This window comes from Salvelinus fontinalis, chromosome 12 (genome assembly GCF_029448725.1).
Source record: "Salvelinus fontinalis isolate EN_2023a chromosome 12, ASM2944872v1, whole genome shotgun sequence".
Taxonomy (NCBI): Eukaryota; Metazoa; Chordata; class Actinopteri; order Salmoniformes; family Salmonidae; genus Salvelinus; species Salvelinus fontinalis.
Genome location: NC_074676.1, coordinates 35,445,864 through 35,471,164, shown reverse-complemented (window position 1 = coordinate 35,471,164; position 25,301 = coordinate 35,445,864). Strand labels below are relative to the sequence as shown.

Below are 25,301 nucleotides of genomic sequence, written 5' to 3'. Positions count from 1 at the left end.
GGTCTGTGACTGCAGTACTGCCCCAGTGGGAGGTCTGGTCTGTGACTACAGTAAGGCCCCAGTGGGAGGTCTGGTCTGTGACTGGAGTAAGGCCCCAGTGGGAGGTCTGGTCTGTGACTACAGTACTGCTCCAGTGGGAGGTCTGGTCTGTGACTGCAGTACTGCCCCAGTGGGAGGTCTGGTCTGTGACTACAGTACTGCTCCAGTGGGAGGTCTGGTCTGTGACTACAGTACTGCTCCAGTGGGAGGTCTGGTCTGTGACTGCAGTAAGGCCCCAGTGGGAGGTCTGGTCTGTGACTGGAGTAAGGCCCCAGAGGGAGGTCTGGTCTGTGACTGGAGTAAGGCCCCAGTGGGAGGTCTGGTCTGTGACTACAGTACTGCTCCAGTGGGAGGACTGGTCTGTGACTGCAGTACACGCCCAGTGGGAGGACTGGTATGTGACTACAGTACGGCCCCAGTGGGAGGTCTGGTCTGTGACTGCAGTACACCCCCAAGGGGAGGTCTGGTATGTGTCTGTAGTATGGGCCCTTTGGGAGGTCGGGTCTGTGACTGCAGTATGGGCCCAGTGGGAGGTCTGGTCTGTGACTGCAGTACCGGCCCAGTGGGAGGTCTGGTCTGTGACTGCAGTACACACCCAGTGGAAGGACTGGTCTGTGACTGCAGTATGGGCCCAGTGGGAGGTCTGGTCTGTGACTGCCGTATGGACCCAGTGGGAGGTCTGGTCTGTGACTGCAGTACGGTCCCAGTGGGAGGTCTGGTCTGTGACTGCAGTATGGGCCCATTGGGAGGTCTGGTCTGTGACTGCAGTACACGCCCAGTGGGAGGTCTGGTCTGTGACTGCAGTATTGGCCCAGTGGGAGGTCTGGTCTGTGACTGCAGTAATTACCTGTAGGCTATTACAATGTAATAATTAATAATATTTTGCAGCCACTTTTCTCCAAAGCGACTTACAGTCATGTATGTATACATTTTACATATGGGTGGTCCCGGGAATCAAACCCACTATCCTGACATTGCAAGTGCCATGCTCTACTAACTGAGCTACCCTAATCACATAGCTATGATATTACTTAGCCATATAATTAGACACCTTAATAATGGCTAGCCATATCAGATTACCCCACTTTTAGTAGTGCTAAAAATCTGTAAATTGTGTTAACAGCGTTTGTTTAGACTGCCAGTACAGTGATTGCTGCTGTGGCTCACACCTTAAATTCAGCCAACCAGAAAACCCCAGTTTATTACTCACTGTGTTCAGTGTGCAGTAGCAGAGACTAGGAGGGACATTACTAACACTAGCGCGCGGTGTCAACAGATCAATAGACACAGGACCAGACACTCCACAACACAGCCCAGATATGCCCCTACTGACTGGGTCTAGGTTGGGGATGGCTGGCAGGCGAGCAGGAGTGTGTGTGTGTCAGGCTGATGTAGTGTTCTTTTGAAAGCTGAAGACAGTTAGAGCCTGAATTCATCCAGCACTTTCCGAGCCCTCTGGGCTGAAGCTACTCCTAGAGGCTATCATGTCTCAGCAGATTAGATTGGGGTGAGGTGGGTATGTTTACACAAACAACACGCAAGCATATTTTCAACACACACATGCACGCACACACTCACACACTCTCTCTCTCACTCACAAACACACACGCACGCTTCATTCGCAGCCAATGCCGTGCCCTGCAGCTGTCACGGCAGGCAGCTGAGTTAAGGTGAACTGTGAGTAAAGTTTAATGAAATCAAATGTTATTTGTCACATGCTTCTTAAACAACAGGTGTAGACTAACAGTGAAATGTTTACTTACGGGCACCTCCAATGTAGAGAGAAAAAAGAGAAATAATATAAAAATAATAACACGAGGAATAAATTCACAATGAGTAACAATAACTTGGCTATATACACGGGGCACCAGTACTGAGTCGAAGTGCAGGGGTACGAGGTAATTGAGGTAGATATGTACTGTAGGGTAAAAGTGACTAGGCAACAGGATAATAAACAGTAGCAGCAGTGCATGTGATGTGTCAAAAGACTTAGTGCAGGGATGGGCAACATTGATGGGGGTGGGGCCCACCAAAAAATTATCATGAGGGGCCACGGTGGCTTGTTTTAAAGCAGCTTTGCTGCAATTCTACACATTTTGCCATGGGGTGGAGATAAGATTTAGCAATTTTTTATAAGGTAATTGGTAATTCAACCATACTTACTACGAGTTTAGATAGCTGGCGCTAGACTAATTTAACAGTCACATTTTTTTTGCTGACATGAGCTAATTAAGTGACTGCTTTACAGAGGGGTGGTGTACGGCCCAGTACATCACCGCAGCCACGCTTTTGTACAGGTTACCATTTTGTCCACGGGCCTACAAAAGGAGGGCCGCTGTGATGTACTGGGCCGTACACACTATCCTCATGAATAGGTGCATGGGGTGTCAGGGTGAGCTGCTTCTCTGTCACCAGAGGAAAGGTGCAGGAGAGAAGGTGTAGTTGGTAAAAGGCATGTAGAGACAGAAACAGTGGCAGTTGTTCCAGGTGTAGTTGGTAACAGGCATGTAGAGGCAGGTGTTCCAGGTGTTCCAGGTGTAGTTGGTAACAGGCATGTGGAGCCAGAGACAGAGGCAGGTGTTCCAGGTGTAGTTAGTAACAGGCATGTAGAGCCAGAGACAGTGGCAGGTGTTCCAGGTGATCCAGGTGTTCCAGGCGTAGTTGGTAACAGGCATGTAGAGGCAGAGGCAGTGGCAGGTGTTCCAGGTGTTCCAGGGGACTTCTGGCCCAACTGCTCCAAAGGACCAGGGTGCTCTGGCTTGGACTTGAGGTGTGTATGGGTAAGAGAATACTTTGAACTGTATATGAATGAGAATTTGAGTATTTGATAATACTCTCTGTGTGCGTATTCATGTGTGTGTGTCTGTGACAGACAGATGCCTTCACCACAGCCCTTCCTCCTGATCAGGGTGACTCATGCCAGCCTGCTCTGTGGTCTGCCCCACGGCATTATGGGTAACACTAATTACCCAGATGACGTGCATCTCTGATTGGATACTGCCTCCTGGCTCTCTCTCAAGAGGAACAGGCCTGAGTGTCAGCCACACGCCAGTCATCAGCCAATCACATCATACGGCCACTGATGAGCAGCAGACCCCAGAACAACACCACTAAACTATAGGAATCAAGACAGATTATGCTCTGCTGTAAAGAAGGAGTGTAGTTGGGCTGAAGATTGAATGCTGCCACTGACGGATTGACTGAAAGTCAGCTTTCCAGTTGGAGCCATTAAGTAAGACCTGTGACAGTGTGTCATCAGCTATGGGTTAAACCTCTGTATAATGAGAGAAATAACATGCTGTAAATACTATATGTAACATAAAGAGTAAATACCTTCACATCCACAGTGGAAAGTTGGTCTGACTCTAGGGCAGTGGTCCCCAAACTTTTGTGTGGCATGAGTGACTTATCTTAAACTTCTTATGGCTGCAAGGGGCAGTATTGAGTAGCCAGTTAAATCGTGCCCATTTCAAACGGCCTCGTACTCAATTCTTGCTTGTACAATATGCATATTATTATTACTATTGGATAGAAAACACTCTCTAGTTTCTAAAAACGTTTGAATTATTTCTCTGAGTGAAACAGAAGTCATTCTGCAGCACACTTCCTGACCAGGAAGTGGAATGTCAAAAATCGATGCTCTGTTCAACTGCATGCCTATACAGGGGCGTGATACGTAAGAGTCTACATACACTTCATACACCTTCCACTGGTTGTCAAGAGGCGGTGAGAGAAAAAAAATCGTTTTTGTCTTGGTCTGAGGTGGAATTAACCTCTTGGAACTATAGGGGGTGCTGTTCCGCATTAGCATATTTGTGTCTCCAAATTAAACTGCCTCGTGCTAAATTCTTGATCGTACAATATGCATATTATTGTTATTATTGGATAGAAAACACCTTCTAGTTTCTATAGAAGTTGAAATTTTGTCTCTGAGTTGTACAGAACAATTTCTACAGCACTTTTCATGACAGGGTTCAGATTTCAATTTTTTTTACCTCTGATCTGGGGTCTGTTTTTAAGGCGACAGTGAATGCTATGAAGAAACCGACACTGCCTACGTCTTCCTCTGGGTGTCTGTACGTCATCACGCTTTCAATGGAATCGATGGGATATTCACAGCCAGTATAAAAGACCAAAATGTATAGAGACCGCCCTTTCTCGTCGTGCGCCTGAAGCGTGAAGGGCATCGGACCTGCCTCGTTCCAAATCGTTTTCTAACCAGCAATATTTCTCCGGTCATGTTTTCACTCGTTTTAGGTGTTAAAAACATCAAAATGTAGTTAATTTGAACCGTTTTATAGCAATTTATATCCGTTTAGTGCGATTTTAGAGGAATTTATTTGTTGTGCACTCTGAAACTTTGGACACGTTTTGGGGTGTCGGTCGTTGGTGGTGGACATTTCGAAGGACAGAGGACATCTATCGACCAAAAGACGTTTATAACATAGAAAGGATACATTGCCCAAGAATCTGATGGAAGAACACCTCAAAGTAAGCAATATTTAATATGATAAATCGTGTTTCTGTCGAAATATTTTAAACGCACATTTCGCCATTTTGTTTGGTATAGCTTCACTTGGCGAACCCTGTATTGAAAAGTAAGGATAATTTTAAAAATGTAAATCAGCGGTTGCATTAAGAACTAATTTGTCTTTCGATTCCTGTAAACCCTGTATTTTTTAGTCAAGTATATGATTAGCTATTAATTAAACCAGATCACTCTGAAAGATGGCGACCGACATTTTCAGGCTTGTTTTGCTACTATTTTCATTGTGTAACCACGGTTTTGTATGGCTAAATATGCACCTTTTCGAACAAACTGTATATGTATATTGTAAAATGATGTTACAGGAGTGTCATCGGAAGAATTCTGAGAAGGTTAGTGAAAAAATTAATATCTTTTGGCGATGTTGACTTTTATCGCTCACTTTGGCTAGAATCAATGCTGGGCTGCTATGTGCTATGTGCTACGCTAATATAACGATTTATTGTGTTTTCGCTGTAAGACACTTAGAAAATCTGAAATATTGTCTGTATTCACAGGATCTGTGTCTTTCGATTCGTGTATGCTGTGTATTTTTACGAAATGTTTGATGATTAGTAGTTAGGTAAACACGTTGCTCATTGTAATTATTCTAGTCCATTTGTGACGGTGGGTGCAATTGTAACCTATGGCAGCTACCTGAAATATGCACTTTTTTCTAACAAAACCTATCCCATACCATAAATATGTTATCAGACTGTCATCTAATGAGTTTTTTTGTTGGTTAGGGGCTATAAATATCTTAGTTTAGCCGAATTGGTGATGGCTACTGGTGTTGGTGGACAAATAAAAGATGGTGGATTATGCTAATGTGTTTTTAGGTAATAGATGTACATCTTTACATATTGTGTCTTCCCTGTAAAACATTTTAAAAATCGGAAATGGTGGCTTTATTCACAAGATCTGTATCTTTCATCTGGTGTCTTGGACTTGTGATTTAATGATATTTAGATGCTACTATCTACTTGTGAAGCTATGCTAGCTATGCTAAACAGTGTGTGGGGGGTGGGGGGTGCTCCCGGATCCGGGTTTCTGAGGCAGTAGAAGTTAAAGCTCTTTGTTTGACGTGACCGTCATTTCCTGTTTCTGGAGCGAGCGAAAGAGGACATGAATTTGCCTTCTGTTTTGCTCTCGTTATGGACAACTAACATCTCCGTCTTAGATTTTATTTGATACATGTGACCATATCATCGTAACGTATGTTTTTTCAATATAGTTTAATCAGATTATTGACATTTTTTCTATTTCTAATATCTGTCGTGCTTGTGAACTGGTCGGGGGCGCCCAAGTGTTTCTGGCTATTGTGCTAAGCTAATATAACGCAACATTTTGTTTTCGCTGTAAAACACTTAATAAATCGGAAATATTGTCTGGCATCACAAGATGCCTGTCTTTCAATTGCTGTACACTATGTATTTTTCAGAAATGTTTTATGATGAGTAATTAGGTATTTGACGTTGGTGTCTGTAAATATTATGGCTGCTTTCGGTGCAATTTCTGAATGTAGCTGCAATGTAAACTATGATTTATACCTGAAATATGCACATTTTTCAAAAAAAACATATGTTATACAATAAATATGTTATCAGACTGTCATCTGATGAGGTTGTTTCTTGGTTAGTGGCTATTTATATCTTTATTTGGCCGAATTTGTGATAGCTACTGATGGAGTCAAAAACTGATGGAGTAATAAAAGTGGAGTCTTTTGCTAACGTGGTTAGCTAATAGATTTACATATTTTGTCTTCCCTGTAAAACATTTTAAAAATCGGGCATGTTGCCTGGATTCACGAGATGTGTACCTTTCATATGCTGTATTGGACTTGTTAATGTGTGAAAGTTAAATATTTAAAATAAATATATTTTGAATTTTGCACCCTGCACTTGAAGTGGCTGTTGTCATAAATGTCCCGACGTCGGGCTTGCACGCCAAACAGGTTAAGTTTTCTAACTAATTGGTGACCATTCAGATGAAGTAAATACTGTTTCTAGTCTGAGGCCAGTTTGAAATCAGCAGCCAAAATGATCTAGCAGTGACCCACGAGTGAGTCCAGAGTCTCCTGATCTTCCATTTCCTTAAACCGAGTTCTGGATTCTGACCAGCCGTCTCAACCTACCTAGAAACCCCTACATGGCTGACTATTAATACCCTGTCTCTCTGTCTGCCCCAAATGCAAATCAGGGACCATCAGCTCTAATAGGCACTGGCTTCTTTGGCGTCTCACAGTCCTCACAGCACCATGACAGCGCAGATACACATAGGCCTGATCATGTGACACCGGAACTTTACCAGACAACCCCAAAACTTTGTGTGAAAGTCTTCCAACAATGCTTCACACAAAGGAGGATAATTTTGTTGTGGATTAAATGTTCTGAGAATCCTCAGCCCCTGGGTTGACAGTAAAACCCTCAGTAGTAGTGGTTTAAAGGAGCTGTCTGAAGTGGGAAGCTCAGCTACAGGTGAGCTGACTGTGTTTGGAGGTGAGGTGACTGTGTTTGGAGGTGAGGTGACTGTGTTTGGAGGTGAGCTGACTGGGTTTGGAGTTGAGCAGACTGGGTTTGGAGGTGAGCTGACTGGGCTTGGAGGTGAGCTGACTGGGCTTGGAGGTGAGCTGACTGGGCTTGGAGATGAGCTGACTGGGTTTGGAGGTGAGCTGACTGGGTTTGGAGGTGAGGTGACTGGGTTTGGAGGTGAGGTGACTGGGTTTGGAGGTGAGGTGACTGGGTTTGGAGGTGAGGTGACTGGGTTTGGAGGTGAGATGACTGGGCTTGGAGGTGAGATGACTGGGCTTGGAGGTGAGCTGACTGGGCTTGGAGGTGAGCTGACTGGGCTTGGAGGTGAGGTGACTGGGCTTGGAGGTGAGGTGACTGGGCTTGGAGGTGAGCTGACTGGGTTTGGAGGTGAGCTGACTGGGTTTGGAGGTGAGCTGACTGGGTTTGGAGGTGAGCTGACTGGGTTTGGAGGTGAGCTGACTGGGCTTGGAGGTGAGGTGACTGGGTTTGGAGGTGAGGTGACTGGGTTTGGAGGTGAGGTGACTGGGTTTGGAGGTGAGCTGACTGGGTTTGGAGGTGAGGTGACTGGGTTTGGAGGTGAGCTGACTGGGTTTGGAGGTGAGCTGACTGGGTTTGGAGGTGAGCTGACTGGGTTTGGAGGTGAGCTGACTGGGCTTGGAGGTGAGCTGACTGGGTTTGGAGGTGAGCTGACTGGGTTTGAAGGTGAGCTGACTGGGTTTGGAGGTGAGCTGACTGGGCTTGGAGGTGAGCTGACTGGGCTTGGAGGTGAGCTGACTGGGTTTGGAGGTGAGCTGACTGGGTTTGGAGGTGAGCTGACTGGGTTTGGAGGTGAGGTGACTGGGTTTGGAGGTGAGCTGACTGGGTTTGGAGGTGAGGTGACTGGGCTTGGAGGTGAGCTGACTGGGTTTGGAGGTGAGCTGACTGGGTTTGGAGGTGAGCTGACTGGGCTTGGAGGTGAGCTGACTGGGCTTGGAGGTGAGCTGACTGGGTTTGGAGGTGAGCTGACTGGGCTTGGAGATGAGCTGACTGGGTTTGGAGGTGAGCTGACTGGGTTTGGAGGTGAGGTGACTGGGTTTGGAGGTGAGGTGACTGGGTTTGGAGGTGAGGTGACTGGGTTTGGAGGTGAGGTGACTGGGTTTGGAGGTGAGATGACTGGGCTTGGAGGTGAGATGACTGGGCTTGGAGGTGAGCTGACTGGGCTTGGAGGTGAGCTGACTGGGTTTGGAGGTGAGGTGACTGGGCTTGGAGGTGAGCTGACTGGGTTTGGAGGTGAGCTGACTGGGTTTGAAGGTGAGCTGACTGGGTTTGGAGGTGAGCTGACTGGGCTTGGAGGTGAGCTGACTGGGCTTGGAGGTGAGCTGACTGGGTTTGGAGGTGAGCTGACTGGGTTTGGAGGTGAGCTGACTGGGTTTGGAGGTGAGCTGACTGGGTTTGGAGGTGAGGTGACTGGGTTTGGAGGTGAGCTGACTGGGTTTGGAGGTGAGGTGACTGGGCTTGGAGGTGAGCTGACTGGGTTTGGAGGTGAGCTGACTGGGTTTGGAGGTGAGCTGACTGGGCTTGGAGGTGAGCTGACTGGGTTTGGAGGTGAGGTGACTGGGTTTGGAGGTGAGCTGACTGGGCTTGGAGGTGAGCTGACTGGGTTTGGAGGTGAGCTGACTGGGTTTGGAGGTGAGCTGACTGGGCTTGGAGGTGAGCTGACTGGGCTTGGAGGTGAGCTGACTGGGTTTGGAGTGGAGCTGACTGGGCTTGGAGGTGAGCTGACTGGGTTTGGAGGTGAGCTGACTGGGCTTGGAGGTGAGCTGACTGGGCTTGGAGGTGAGCTGACTGGGCTTGGAGGTGAGCTGACTGGGTTTGGAGAGGGCTGACTGGGTTTGGAGGTGAGCTGACTGGGCTTGTAGGTGAGCTGACTGGGTTTGGAGGTGAGCTGTATTGTGCTTGGAGGTGAGCTGACTGGGTTTGGAGGTGAGCTGACTGGGTTTGGAGGTGAGCTGACTGGGTTTGGAGGTGAGCTGACTGGGTTTGGAGGTGAGCTGACTGGGTTTGGAGGTGAGCTGACTGGGCTTGGAGGTGAGCTGACTGGGTTTGGAGGTGATCTGACTGGGCTTGTAGGTGAGGTGACTGGGCTTGGAGGTGAGCTGACTGGGTTTGGAGGTGAGCTGTATTGTGCCAACCTATTGTCCAGACTGACTGATTGAAGAGACTAAAATGGTCTCGCTAACATCCAGACACTTTAAAGTATTCTTCAATGTATTTAAAGCACAGCAGAAACATGATATCACCTCCTCTTCAACTCTCAGTCCCTTTCGCCCCCTCTCTTTCTTCATCCCCTCTTGATTCTTCCCTCTTTCACATTCTCAGTCTCTCTCCCCTTCTCTCCCCCTTCCCTCCCTTCCTCTTTCTCTGTCTCACCTGTTCCCTTCTTGCAGACGTAGGGCAGGTTGTAATTGCAGGGCACATCGTTCCACTTGCCGTTCTCATGGGCGATCATCACCACACAGTCCTCTCCCCCCGCAAAGAAGTTATCCGGCTGCTTTTCCCGCCAGTTCTCATATTGCTGTATCACAGTCACAGTCACAGTCAGAAACACAGGTACAGTCACAGACACAGATACAGTCAGAAACACAGGTACAGTCACAGACACAGATACAGTCACAGTCACAGACACAGTCAGAAACACAGACACAGTCACAGACACAGATACAGGCACAGATATAGTCACAGACACAGACACAGACACAGACACAGTCAGAAACACAGGTACAGTCACAAACACAGATACAGTCACAGACACAGATATAGATACAGTCACATGGCCCAGTCACAGACATAGTCACAAACACAGATGCAGTCACAGACACAGATGCAGTCACAGACACAGATACAGTCACAGACACAGATACAGTCACAGACACATATACAGTCACAGACACAGTCACACAACACAGACAGAACGAAAAGAAAAGTGGTAGATAGCATCATTGTCCATGCAGTATAAAACAGACTGTTTCATTCTTTTATTGAACAACACTTATGGTCTTTCTCCAGAGGTATAGACCGACAAAGAGTAATGACAGCTCTGAAATAACACCAGGCACATAGGAGCTAAGTAGTGGTAAGTAGTGCAGGATGAAAAGTGATTCAGCGAGCGAGGGTGTACATGTACACATGTAATGACACGTTCACTCTATCAATTTCCCCCCTGACCTTAAGCTGACATCCACCTCCTCGCTACGACACGAGGATAAAAGAGTAATCCTCTCTCTCTCTCACCAGGTCCATGTTGTCAGTCCACTGGAAATCCTCCTCTACTGTTCTGTCGTTCAGGCCGATCCAGGTGTTGTCATGGCTCAGATCTGAACAGCGACAGGGAAAAACACACCCACACAACACCTGTCATTTAAAAAGACAACCAGCAGTATTTACTGCAGAATAGTTATGCATATTCTCCTATTCTACATGCATTCTGTCTCCAAGGCACCACCAGCCATTCCCTCAGGGAGGTTCAGCTCTGATCTGATCACAATTTCATCCCTCCATAGCAGCAGGCAGAAGCAGCCAGATCTTTGTGGACGGTGCAGCATTGATGAGATCTGGGTGTAATGGAATTTCAATCATGGTGTTCATTATGGGGCCCATTAATCTTCCTAATGGCTGTGCTCCCTTTATTACCGAGGTAGAGACGTCCATTTCGAGGCAATTAAACACACTTTTTGGTAAATGTGGCTGTGGAGGAGAGGATGAGGGAGGATGAGTGGGGAAAGGATAGCTCTGTCCGTTCTGGGACTGGGAGGGGCTACCATGCTCCAATCATCCATTTCTCTCTCCCTCCATCCCTCTCTTCCTCCATCCTTCTCTTCCTCTGTCTCTTCCTCCATCCCTCTCTCCCTCCATCCCTCTCTTCCTCTGTCTCTTCCTCCATCTCTCTCTCCCTTCATCCCTCTCTTCCTCTGTCTCTTCCTCCATCTCTCTCTCCCTTCATCCCTCTCTTCCTCTGTCTCTTCCTCCATCCCTCTCTCCCTCTCTTCCTCTGTCTCTTCCTCCATCCCTCTCTCCCTACATCCCTCTCTTCCTCTGTCTCTTACTCCATTCCTCTCTTCCTCTGTCTCCTCCTCCATCCCTCTCTCCCTCCATCCCTCTATTCCTCTGTCTCCTCCTCCTTCACTCTCTCCCTCTGTCTCTCCCGCCATCACTCTCTCCCTCCATCCCTCTGTCTCTCCCTCCATCACTCTCTCCCTCCATCCCTCTATTCCTCTGTCTCTCCCTCCATCACTCTCTCCCTCCATCCCTCTGTCTCTCCCTCCATCCCTCTATTTCTCCCTTCATCACTCTCTCTCTCTCTCCATCCCTCCCTTCCTCTGTCTCTCCCTTCATCACTCTATTCCTCTGTCTCTCCCTCCATCACTCTCTCTCTCCATCTCTCTATTCCCCTGTCTCTTCCTCCATCACTCTCTCTCTCCATCTCTCTATTCCTCTGTCTCTCCCTCCATCACTCTCTCCCTCCAGCCCACTCTTCCTCTGTCTCTCCCTCCATCACTCTCTCTTCCTCTGTCTCTTCGTCCATCACTCTCTCCCTCCATCCCTCGATTCCTCTGTCTCTCCCTTCATCACTCTCTCTCTCTCCATCCCTCCCTTCCTCTGTCTCTCCCCATCACTCTCTCTCTCCATCCCTCTATTCCTCTGTCTCTCCCTTCATCACTCTCTCTCTCCATCCCTTCCTTCCTATGTTTCTCCCTCCATCACTCTCTCTCTCATCCTTCTATTCCTCTGTCTCTTCCTCCATCCCTTTCTCCCTCCATCCCTCTATTCCTCTGTCTCTCCCTCCATCCCTCTCTCCCTCTCCTCTTCTAACTCCAACTGGGATGGCTTCTGGATCAGTGCCAAAACATGAGACTACACTTCATTATAAATTATGTAAGGTCGTAATGATTGAAAGATACCCACCGTTGATGAAGTCCTGCTCGTGGAGTGTGTGTATGCTGGCCAGGTGTCCGCTGTGCTCCCTGCAGTCCTTCTCTGCGTCCTCCCAGGTGTGTCTGCGGCTGAAGTACCTGTAGCAGTGGCCATGGAACTTCTTCCACGTGTGTTCACAGCCCTCTGTGTCTGCACAAAGAGCGAGAGAGCAAGAGCGAGAGAGAGATAAAGAGATAGAGAGAGAGAATGTAAACATGTTTCCCAAGCCAATAAAGACCCTTGAATTGAATTGAAATTGAATTGAGAAAGAGAGAAAGACAACGAGAGAGAGAGAGAGAGAGAGAGAGAGAGGGGTTAGTCTACTCCAGGGATTCCCAAACTGCGGGTACACCAAATAAAAATGTGATTCACATAAAAAAAATCTTTTTCAATAATATGATTATTAGCATTTTTTTCCTTCACATTTTCAAACAGTCCATTTATATTTTCCAATGGGGCTATACATTTGGGTGAGGTTTTTTTCTCGCCAAAAATAAAATGAAACCATCTAGTGTTCAGGGAAATAACAACGTAATAAGAAAACAGTAAAATGACAGTGAAAATAACAGTAGTGAGGCTATATACAGGTGGCACCAGTACAGAGTCAATGTGCGGGGTCACCGGTTAGTCGGGCTAATTGAGGTAATATGTACATGAATGTATAGTTAAAGTGACTATGCAAAGATAACAAACTGAGAGTAGCAGCAGCGTAAAAGAGGGGTTGGGGGGGGACACACACACAATGAAAATAGTCCACTTGATTAACTGTTTAGGAGCCTTACAGCTTGGGGGTAAAAGCTGTTGAGAAGCCTTTTGGTCCTACACTTGGCGCTCTGGTACCGCTTGCCATGCGGTAGTAGGGAGAACAGTCTATGACTGGGGTGGCTGGGGTCTTAGACAATTTTTAGGCACTTCCTCTGACACTGCCTGGTGTAGAAGTCCTGGATGGTAGGCAGCTTAGCCCCAGTGATGTACTGGGCAGTACGCACTACCCTCTGTAGTGCCTTGCGGTCGGAAGCCGAGCAGTTGCCATACCAGGCAGTGATGCAACCAGTCAGGATGCTCTCGATGTTGCAGCTGTAGAACCTTTTGAGGATCTGATGACCCATGCCAAATGTTTTTAGTTTCCTGAGGGGGAATTGGTTTTGTTGTGCCCTCTTCACGACTGTCTTTTGGACCATTCTAGTTTGTTGTTGATGTGGACACCAAAGACAGCCCCGTCGATGAGAATGGGGACGTGCTTGGTCATCCTTTTCCTGTGGTCCACAATCATCTCCTTTGTCTTGATCACGTTGAGGGATAGGTTGTTATTCTGGCACCACAAGGTCAGGTCTCTGACCTCCTCCTTGTAGGCTGTCTTGTCGTTGTTGGTGATGAGGTTTCTGGGATAATGATGTTTATTATCCAGCCTTTCAAAGCACTTCATGGCTACGGACTCAATCAGGGACATGTTGAAAATGTCAGTGAAGACACCTGCCAGTTGGTCAGCACATGCCCGGGGCACACGTCCTGGTAATCAGTCTGGCCCAGAGGCCTTGTGAATGCTGACCTGTTAAAAGGTCTTACTCACGTCGGCTACGGAGAGCGTGATCACACAGTCGTCTGGAACAGCTGATGCTCTCATGCATGACTCAGTGTTGCTGGCCTCTAAGCGAGCATAGAAGTGATTTAGCTCATCTGGTAGGCTCGTGTCACTGGGCAGCTCGAGGCTGTGCTTCCCTTTGTAGTCTGTAATAGTTTGCAAGCCTTGCCACATCCGACGATCGTTGGAGCCGGTGTAGTATGATTCAATCTTAGTCTTGCATTGGCGCTTTGCCTGTTTGATGTTCGTCGGAGTGCATAGCAGGATTTCTTATAAGCTTCCGGGTTAGAGTCCTGCACCTTGAAGGCGGCAGCTCTAAACTTTAGCTCAGTGCGAATGTTGCCTGTAATCCATGGCTTCTGGTTGGGGTATGTACGTACAGTCACTGTGGGGACGACGTCCTCGATGCACTTATTGATAAAGCCAGTGACTGATGTGGTGTCCTCCTCAATACCATCGGAAGAATCCCGGGAACATATTCCAGTCTGTGCTAGCAAAACAGTCCTGTAGCTTAGCATCTGCTTCATCTGACCACTTTTTTATAGACCGAGTCACTGGTGCTTCCTGCTTAATTTTTGCTTGTAAGCAGGAAATCAGGAGCATAGAATTATGGTCAGATTTGACAAATGGAGGATAAGGGAGAGCTTTGTATGCATCTCCGTGTGTTAACCGTTACTCTCTCGGGGGAATTCCACTAACGGTCCGTATGTAGCCAAATGTAGCTGCTGCTCATTCCGTTTGCTCGAAAATTGATAAATGGTTAAAATAAGTAAGGCCTGCGTCCATAGAGACACATACCAGCTCTACTGGTAGTACTGCTACTGCCAGCAGTACCACACCTGCACCCGTCGATGACACAAGCTGTTTTGCTTCCGCGAGCAGATCCAATGCTAGCATCAGTAATTCTACATTTGTTGTTAGCCCAGCTAGCATGGACACTGACAGTTGTGAATCTGATGCAGCCGAAGAGCTACTGCCCCCTTACCCGGGAAAGCACCGAACAACATGGACGTTGGACCATCGAAGAGGTGCAAATATGATGAGAACTACATTGATTTGGGATTCACTTATATTGGGAGTAGTGCCTTTCCTCAGCCACAGTGTGTTATATGTGGAAAAGTACTATCTCACAACTCAATGAAACCTTCACCCTTGCGCAGACATTTAGAAAACAAAACATGCCAATTTGAAAAATAAGCTACAGTCGGCCAAAAAAACTATTTAGACAATGTCTTCATCAAACAACACTGTTTCACGACGCATCAATGACATGGCAGGAGATGTTGTGAAACAATTACTGCTTCGCATACAAGCCTGTGAATTCTATGCATTATAGCTGGATGAGTCAACAGACGTGGCACGGGCCTGGCACGGCTCCTGGTATATGTCCGTTACGTTACGCAATTAAGTAAGACATCCTGTTCTGCAAACCACTGGAAACCAAGACAACAGGAGAGGATATTTTTAAAGTACAGGACAGCTTAGTGACATCAAATGGACTTTGGTGGTCAAGATGTGTTGGTATCTGTACTGATGGCTCAAAAGCCATGACAAGGAGACATAGTGGAGTGGTAACACGCGTGCAAGCAGTTGCTCCCGACACCACTTGGGTACACTGCAGCATCCACCAAAAGGCTCTTGCTGCCAAGGGAATGCCTGACAGCTTGAAAGACGTTTTGGACACTACATTGAAAATGGTTAATCTTTGTTAAAGCAAGGCCCCTGAACTCTCGTGTATTTTCTGCACTATGCAATGATATGGGCAGTGACCATGTAACGCTTTTACAACATACAGAAGTGCACTGGTTATCAAGGAGCAAGGTATTGACACGTGTTTTTGAATTGAGAAACGAGCTCAAAGTTTTCTTAACTGACCATAATTTTCACGTGTCTGACTGCTTGCATGATAATGAGTTTCTTACACGACTGGCGTATCTGGGTGATGTTTTTTATTCACCTGAATGATCTGAATCTAGGATTACAGGGACTCTCCGCAATTATATTCAATGTTCGAGACAAAATTGAGGCTATGATTAAGAAGTTGGAGCTCTTCTCTGTCTGCATTAACAAGGACAACACACAGGTCTTTCCATCATTGTATGATTTTTTGTGTGCAAATGAACTCAAGCTTACGGACAATGTCAAATGTGATATAGCGAAGCACCTTAGTGAGTTGGGCGCGCAATTACGCAGGTACTTTCCCGAAACGGATGACACAAACAACTGAATTTGTTATCCCTTTCATGCCCTGCCTCCAGTCCACTTACCAAGAGAGCCTCATCGAAATTGCAACAAGCGGTTCTGTGAAAATTGTATTTAATCAGAAGCCACTGCCATATTTCTGTATTGGGCTGCGCTCAGAGTATCCTGCCTTGGCAAATCGCATTGTTAAGACACTGATGCCTTTTGCAACCATGTACATATGTGAGAGTGGATTCTCGACACTCACTAGCATGAAAACTAAACACAGGCACAGACTATGTGTGGAAAAGGATTTAAGACTGAGACTCTCTCCAAAACAACCCAACATTGCAGAGTTATGTGCATTCTTTCAAGCACACCATTCTCATTAACTTCTTATGGCTGCAGGAGCAGTACTGAGTAGCTTGGATGAAAGGTGCACAGAGGTGCCCATATTAAACGGCCTGCTCCTCAGTCCCAGTTGCTAATATATGCATATTATTCATATTGGATAGAAAACATGCTGAAGTTTCTAAAACTGTTTGAATTATGTCTGTGAGTATAACAGAACTCATATGGCAGGCAAAAACCTGAGAAGTTCCACTTCCTGTTGGAATTTTTTCTGAGGTGGCAGATTTTCAACCAAGCTCTCAATGAACTTACAGCGAGATATGGATGAGTTTTCACTTCCTACGGCTTCCACTAGATGTCAACAGTCAACAGAACTTTGTCTGATGACTCTAATGTGAAAGGGGGCCGAAGGAGACAGGAATGAGTAATCACTTCCATGAGCTGATAACGCAATCACCATGCGCCTTCACATGAGGAGGACGTGCGTTCCACCGCTCTTCTGAAGTCAATCTAATTCTCCAGTTGGAACGTTATTCAAGCTGTATGTTAACAACATTCTAAAGATTGATTCAGTACATCGTTTGACATGTTTCTACTGACTGTTACGGAACTTTTGGACATTTCGTCACGTTATAGTGGAGGCGCTTTGTGACTTTGGAATTGTTTACCAAAGGCGCTAACCAAAGTAGCTAATTGGACATAAATAACAGACATTATCGAACAAATCAAGCATTTATTGTGGACCTGGGATTCCTAGGACTGCATTCTGATGAAGTTCATCAATGGTAAGGAAACATTTATCATGTATTTTCTGGTTTCTGTTGACCCCAACATGGTGGCTAGTTTGGCTATTGTTCTGAGCTTCGTCTCAGATTATTGCATGATTTGCTTTTTCCGTGAAGTTTTTTTAAATCTGACACAGCGGTTGCATTAACCTGTGGTGGGTTGGCGCCCCCCCTCTATCCCTCTAATGGTGTGGGGGCTGTGCTTTGGCAAAGTGGGTGGGGTTATATCCTGCCTGTTTGGCCCTGTCCGGGGGTATCATCGGATGGGGCCACAGTGTCTCCTGACCCCTCCTGTCTCAGCCTCCAGTATTTATGCTGCAGTAGTTTATGTGTCGGGGGGCTAGGGTCAGTCTGTTATATCTGGAGTACTTCTCCTGTCTTATCCGGTGTCCTGTGTGAATTTAAGTATGCTCTCTCTAATTCTCTCTTTCTCTCTTTCTTTCTCTCTCTCGGAGGACCTGAGCCCTGCCTCAGGACAACCTGGCATGATGACTCCTTGCTGTCCTCAGTCCACCTGGCCATGCTGCTGCTCCAGTTTCAACTGTTCTGCCTGCGGCTATGGAACTGTTATAGGATTTTTATGAATAATGACTAAATGATGTATACATGTAACGTAGAACTATAACTAACAGAATTATATCCTGTCTGATAAATAATGTTTGTCCATAAGAAAGAGGGACTGTTAGTAGGCAAGGAACTGTGGCAGACAACTTGTGACCACTGTGAAACTGATAACAGGGAAGGAAGTCTCCCTACTCAGGGAGGGGAGAAACCTTGGGCTTGCAGGAAATTGTGTAACATGTTGCAGGATGTGATAAGCAATGTATGCATAGGAGAAGACTTGTAAACTATATTGTCATTGTCTGAGAGGAGGAGGGACATTTATGATGAAATGAGAGGTATATAAACCAATGTACATGTAATGATTGGCAGAGCTCTCTAAATAAACATTCATGACTTTGTAGCTGGGCCTCCGTCTGATTCATTCCAACCAGTTTCCTACAAATTCTGTGTTTCAGGCTGAGTAATCAATTCAATTGGGTTTATGAACACTGAGAACATAATTCTCGTGACAATTGGTCCTTCGAGACGGATCTCAATACCTGCCTCTGTCGTCCCAAGGAACTGCTGAAAACCGTGCACGGGCGGATCTAAGATCCGTAAGACAAAGACCTGACCTCTGAGTTGAGGGTTTATTTCAGGCCAGTGGCGAACTGGTACACGACAGAGGTGGTGACGAGATCCAACCTACATTGCTTTTCCCAGTCTTCAAGAGAAGGTCAGTAATCTTTCTTTACGGATTTTGGGGAATTGACATTCAGACTGCATTTAGATAAATATTATTATGATTCTTGTATGGTTTGGATATTGATCTTTGGAATTCTGTAGGCATTCTTACCTGGTGACCTATCTTTAGAATTTTGTGTAGAGAAAAGTTTTAAAGGGAATGAAGTATCTATACAATTGGAAGATAGGAATTGGGTGTAGAGCCACCTAGGAGAGAAGAAGTCCTCAGCAACTTAGGTCTGAAACGACTTAGGGTATCTGCAGTACCAGAGTAAACTAGCTAATATTCGAAACCTGAGTCAGGGTATATTGGCGGTTCTGTGATAGAAACCTAATATAGCGGTGTGAGATACGAGATATTAACGTCAAAAGTTAATAGAACAGCCTCCCGGGTGGTGCAGTGGTCTAGGGCACTACATCGCAGTGCTAACTGCGCCACCAGAGTCTCTGGGTTCGTCCCCAGGCTCTGTCGCAGCCGGCCGCGACCGGGAGGTCCGTGGGGCGACGCACAATTGGGCTAGCGTCGTCCGGGTTAGGGAGGGTTTGGCCGGTAGGGATTTCCTTGTCTCATCGCGCTCCAGCGACTCCTGTGGCGGGCTGGGCGCAGTGCACGCTAACCAAGGGGGCCAGGTGCACGGTGTTTCCTCCGACACATTGGTGCGGCTGGCTTCCGGGTTGGAGGCGCGCTGTGTTAAAGAAGCAGTGCGCGGGAGTTGTAGCGATGAGACAAGATAGTAATTACTAGCGATTGGATACCACGAAAATTGGGGAGAAAAGGGGATTAAAAAAAATAATTTAAAAAATAAAATAAAATAAAAAGTTAATAGAACAAATAGGCCGTTAACTAGAGCTTACAACCCCTGGAAAATAGCTTATACTTGTAAACGGGTGAGATCGAATGTCCAATCGAAAGACACCTCTATAGATAAAGTTTCCAGAAAGAAGAAACACATATAGGACAGTACATACACATAGTGTGTGAAAAGAGACCAGAGTTTTAAGAAGAGATATACCTAGACTGTGAGCATAATATAGACACACACACATAAGGAGTAGCGACATACACATTAATTGTGAGCCACCTAGAGATAAAGTATTACAAACAATGGGTAGTAAATCCTCAAAGGAGGTCCCTGAATTAACGGGAGATGAGCGCAATATGGAGCTAAAAGGTAAAAGAAACATTGATTTCGGTCCAAAATGGAGAAAGAAGTATGAATTTGATGGGCGTCTAGATGTAGAAAAGCTAGAATCGCTTATAAAACAGATACATAAGGAATATGTAAGTAGCAAGCAGGAGGAGGAAAGGATAGGGCTGGCTGCCCTAGGGAAAGTCAGGAAAGATTTAACCGAACTAGGACAGGATTTAGCAAACTAATTGAGAAAAGTGGATAGACACAGTCAAAGAAAGGGGTAGATAGTGAAGGGAAACAGCAGGTCGAGGGTTAAATACGGGGCTGTCTGAATCCCGGAAAAGAAGGTAAGAGGGCATACAGAGAAAACGAGAGAGAGTAAGGAGAAACCTCGCTGGGGAAAAAGCTTGGACCTTTAAATTAGGGCTGTTTTCTGGGAATTGTCTCGGTGCCGGAGTTTGCGACTACAGACAATTATAATAATAGGGTTGTTGGTGGGGAGGCTCCATCATTCCATTAGTGATGGTGGTCGAGGTGTGGAACTCTTGCCTACAACGCGAGAGACTCGGGTTCGTATCTCAGCCTATGCACCGATAGACTAAAAGTCATTCTGGTTGTAATTCAAATACTGATAAGTTTTGCCGGGAGAGATACGGTTAGTTAGTGTTTGTTTAGGTTATAAACTGAATGTTTTAATAGCCTTTTTAGGTTAAATGGAAAGACTAATCAATTCTAAATAATAGCGAGTCGATTTCGATGGAATACGTTGTCTTGCCTAAATGGCCCGCTGGAATAACGTATTGGGAATGGAGTCTTATTTAAAATGCTGAATCATAGAAGAGACAGTTACCTAAATCTAATGAATTCTAAATAATAACGGAGAGACAATTACGATAGAGTTGTGCCCATCGAAATGGTTTTATTCTTATGGATTGACTGACATACGTTATAAATTTAGCGAAGTACATGGTACTTTTAAATTTTGGAGAAAATAAAGTTTTGTGAAAGTTTGGATTTACTCTTACGATAGAATTAAAGCAGTAACCAGTTTGAGTAGAGGGTATATTTTTGCCTAGTGGCAGGAATAAGTGAGTTGGTTGCAGTGTTGCCTACTAATTTTCAGGGTAAATTGCTGGAGGCAGGTTGATTTATTGCTAAATGACATTGTGATATCATTGCGTGATAACGTAAAACTGCGTCATTACGTAGAATACACAATAGCATTACTCAAATTGATTTGACAGTTGTTCAGGTACAGATTCCCATTCTTTTCTGTACTTCTGACAGTACAATTTTGATTGAGAGAGGTTGATTGATGTTGTAAGTTCTGTTCAAGATCAAACATTTGTGACCAACTATATTCATTGGGTTTGGGTTGTCGAACCCGTACTACTGCTGCAGTCAGCCAACAATGATTTGCAATTCGCTGAAATTGCTGCTGCCTGGGCACGGGCTGAGCGCCTGCTGCTGACGTCCCTCACAATGCACTTTTGCAGCCAGGCAATGATGTTGTGACTGAGGGTGTGACAGAGAAAATTGTTTGTGTCATTCAGAGGGAAAATGCGTGCATTATAGCTTTGAGTCACTTTTCAAAAGTTGCTAAAAGTTCCAAATACAATTTTAAAAAGTAGCTACATTTGTCGGGGTAGTCGGAAAATATGCTAAATCTAGCAACAAAATGGCTAGGTGGGCATCACTGGTTGGTTGTGGCGCACTGGGCTATATTTGGCTGTAAGCGATTCAGGTCTGGGAAAAGGAATGCTTCATTGTCTTTCTTTGGAAATGTTTTCCGGGGCTGTTGTCTTGAAGGGAGCGAGTAAGACAGAGGCATGTTTTTACCAAAATTGCAAAGGCCTGGATATGTTTGTTTTTAGCCTTTGAGTTTGAGGAGATTTCCATTTTCCTAGAGACACGATATCTTAAAGGGGTACACACATGTGGAATATCAGAAGTTTTATTTTCTGAGTCTTAATTAAACACGTGAATTATTTTGATAAGGGAATGTTCTGGGAATCTGGGATACAACATGTACAAAATGTTGGAGGGGTTTTCTTTAATTTGTATAAGATAAATTGAGTAACACGACTGTAAAAGGGTGGTATGACTCTTGACCTCTATCATGGCTTTCCCTTGTGGTCTGATCAGCCTCGTGGGAGGGACATTTGGAAAATGAATTTGAGGTCATTTGTGATAATGATTTTAAAGTAAATTGAGTAATTGATAATTATGAATGAGTTTAAAGTTCTATGACATAGTTGTAATTTGAACCAATGAGAAGAAAGAAAAGGCATAACCTTGGATTAATGGTGAACTTAGGTTAAGTATTTAGAACCTAATCCAGACCAACAGGACAGGGATATATGACATCTGTGGTGATTCAGAATTGTAGAGAACAGCGAGATAACCTTAATCAACCTATGTAATTCCTTTAGAGATGGCCACCATAGACAGGTAATTATTCCAAAATCTATGAGTTCAGACAGTGAGACACTGACTATTATGAGAAAGAGCGACAGACAGATAGGAGAAAGGGCAGACGGAGGAGCCCTCCCCGCACTGCTGAGACCGTGAAGGTTTGGGAGGAGAAGGTGGGGAAGGGGGGCCAGGAAATCAGCAAGATAGGAGGGACACAGAATGAGTCACGGTTACTGAGGGGAGACAAAAGGGGAATTGAAAGCTTAGTTGGTTTCTGGAAATAAGGTGTTAAACACGGAAACATTGCCCAGAAATTATTCGGCAGAACAGGCCTAAATAGTAGCATTGACTAGTGCCTGGGAAATAAAAAAGGAGAGAAAGGTTACTGGTTACAAAGCAGCACACATAACTCTTAACGTAGATAAGACACTTGACAGAGAATTGTTTAGATTTGATACAAGGGCGGAGCCATGTATCACAGGGGGGATGGGATAGGACACTTTGTGGCCTATTGGATAATAATAATAATTAAAAACTTTTTTTTTATAGCGTTCCCAACTTACTTGGCGGACACGATTATGGTAAATTAAATATTGGGTCAAGACATTATCCCTAGAGGTGGTTTACTAGGATCTAGTTATTTAAATAATGGATGACATTCTAGCTAATCAGACAGAACACACGAGAAGACTGTTTGTTAACCAAACCTGTTTGTCCAAGATTTTATGCTCTACAGGTGAATTACAGGAGAAGGTGATTCACTCAATCCAGTCCCTGAGGAGAATAGACAGGAAGCAGCCCCGTTGGGAGGGGCCATACTAAGTACTCCTGGTGACAGCCTTCGCAGTGAGAAAAGCTGAAAGAGCTACCTGGGTTCATATCACACATTGCAAGAGGGTAAGACACACTGACACTGTCGAACAATCACAGAGTTAGGAGAAGAACCGAAACCAATAGGGTTCGGGGGTTTCCTCTCTAACAAAGATTCCCTGACCCAGCCCTGTGTGCATTCATAGAAGTGAAAGTGCGGGCTGGCCTCTAGCTGAGGATATGTTCTCCGGGAAAGGGTGGGGCTTTACAGGAGTGCTGATTGGTCTGAGCTGTCTTATTGTGGGAGCAATATTCCTAAATACACCATGACCCATCCCGAGAATGCAGAAGGTGGTAACTTGACCCATAGCTTAGACGATGAGGATTTTGCATTAACCAAGCATAAGAGTTCACTTGATCTGGATAAACAGGAAGTTAGAGTGTAGATTGGGAAGGATGTCTCAATGGAGTTTTATGTAGACCAAATGGGGTCTCTGACTCCTTGGCAGTCTAGGACTATGAGTCATTATGGAATATATCTGTGCAGGTCCCCGTGTAGTTTATGGACACAGGTCCTAGCTCACATAGAGAGAGAGGGCTATATGAATCCATATGGAAGGAGGTAGAGTATAAGTGAAGGTGAGGAGTTTTTGACTGCAATCCGGAGCGAGAGAAGTATTGCTTAAAGGTACGAATTACCGTTAAAAACGTAAAGAAGGATGATCTAGGGTTATGATATGTTGGTTTTGACCAAGTTTCGGTTGACACCCTAGTGCCATTCCGGGTAGAAGAAGTGAGGGCAGGTGATAGCTCTATAGTCAGCCAGAATACAAGCAGAGCCCCTGACAAAACAGATACTGACAGCAGAGTCGTCCAGAGCCAAGGGCCGGTGCGGATAGTGCAGACGAAAGATCTTAAGGAAGTGATTGAGGTGGAAACGGGTTATGGGGATTCTAACCTATGGGTAGAATGTTTTCAGTATACAGCCAGATCAGTAGCGAAATAAGAATGTTATGCCTGCGCCACAGCAAAACCCCATTGGACAACCATTCCCTTTACATTTGATGGAATTGATGCACCCAGGGGAGTGGCCTGTATGGTAAAGCTGTTCATGAGGGCAGGGAAGCCGGACAATGACAGTTGCATTGATCTGCATGATCTGTATTCCCATGTGCCCATTACATGCAGATTTCCCCCTTTCACAGTTACAGAAGGACATTATTATTGCATGGCTCGATACATAACACACGGATGGGACGTAGGGGAAGTAAGAACATAGAACAGCCATAGGACAGAGAATGTTACAACCGACAAGACAATGAGGGACCTGACTGGCAGATGAAAAGGCCTAGAGTGTGGAGGTATGAAGCTGTGGCCTAACCTGTCCACCAATTGGACCGGTAGTTGTACACTAGTGCAGTTAGGCATGCCCTTCACCCTTACCTAGAGCCAGGTAGAAGAAGGAGTGCTCCGTCAGGATCTTTGGACAATAGAGTTTACATTGATAGCATTGGAGTTCCAAGGGGGTTACCTGATGAGTTCTGGATTGGAACCAAGCATCTTCTGGCGATAACAGCTGCAACTAGGTTGATGGGATGTCAGAATAGATTAGCCTTGGCTGGCTGAAAAGGGTGGGGGGTGTATGAGGTTTTCATCCCTGATAACACAGCTCCAGACGGACCAGTGACCAAGGCCCTGGCAGAGAACTCTGGGGTAGATAATGCTCTATCAAATTGGTTTGATAGTGTGTTTGGGAAATGGAAAAATGTCATGATCACTGTGTAGTGGGCAACCTTCACCTGTGTGACTGTGTTAGTTTTGTGCGGATGTTGTGTGAAAGGTTCTCATTTCCAGGACTCTGGAGAAATCGATGATGCAACAGATGGTGAGATATGGACAGATTCCGAGCTCTGACCAGTGGAATGATGAATACATGACCCCAGATCTAGTAGATGGACCCGGCTCCTTCACTTATGAGGAGCCTATGTTACATGAGATCATTATTAAGGTTTAGGTTTCCTCTTGTGCTGTGGTTAAGACTGTTTTTTGATGGAGATTATAACGAAAATCCTGATAAGAAGAGTTATGATTCTGATGTAGGCCTAGAACAGTCATTGTAAATACATATATTGGTTTTTGTGTGGTTAATTTTTTGGGTATAATTGATATTTCAAATAAAAATAGATGTGGGATTGTGTGTATAATATTTAGTCATAGGGTGGATTGTTATGGGATTTTTATGAATAATGACTAAATGATGTATACATTTAACTTAGAACTATAACTAACAGAATTATATCCTGTCTGATAAATAATGTTTGTCCATAAGAAAGAGGGACTGTTAGTAGGCAAGGAACTGTGGCAGACAACTTGTGACCACTGTGAAACTGATAACAGGGAAGGAAGTCTCCCCACCCAGGGAGGGGAGAAACCTTGGGCTTGCAGTAGATTGTGTAACATGTTGCAGGATGTGATAAGCAATGTATGCATAGGAGAAGACTTGTAAACTATATTGTCATTGTCTAAGAGTAGGAGGGACATTTATGACGAAATGAGAGGTATATAAACCAATGTACATGTAATGATTGGCAGAGCTCTCTAAATAAACATTCATGACTTTGTAGATGGGCCTCCGTCTGATTCATTCCAACCAGTTTCCTACAAATTCTGTGTTTCAGGCTGAATAATCAATTCAATTGGGTTTATGAACAC

At 45.3% G+C, this 25,301-nt stretch overlaps 1 protein-coding gene and 1 long non-coding RNA gene across 2 annotated transcripts in view; one reads left to right on the top strand and one right to left on the bottom strand.

Moving 5' to 3' along the window:
• The window catches only part of LOC129867246 (neurocan core protein-like), a 310,382-nt gene that overhangs the window by 5,743 nt on the left and 279,338 nt on the right, over positions 1-25,301 (bottom strand). The window contains exons 12-14 of the mRNA XM_055940524.1: positions 12,037-12,195; positions 10,366-10,448; positions 9,505-9,649 (exon numbers count right to left, since the gene is read on the bottom strand). Coding sequence (XP_055796499.1) covers positions 9,505-9,649; positions 10,366-10,448; positions 12,037-12,195 — 387 coding nt within the window. The remainder of the gene's footprint in view (positions 1-9,504; positions 9,650-10,365; positions 10,449-12,036; positions 12,196-25,301) is intronic.
• Positions 17,894-25,212, top strand: LOC129867247 (uncharacterized). Its single transcript, XR_008761594.1, has 2 exons — positions 17,894-18,223; positions 22,500-25,212. It is a non-coding gene; the product is annotated as an uncharacterized LOC129867247 (long non-coding RNA).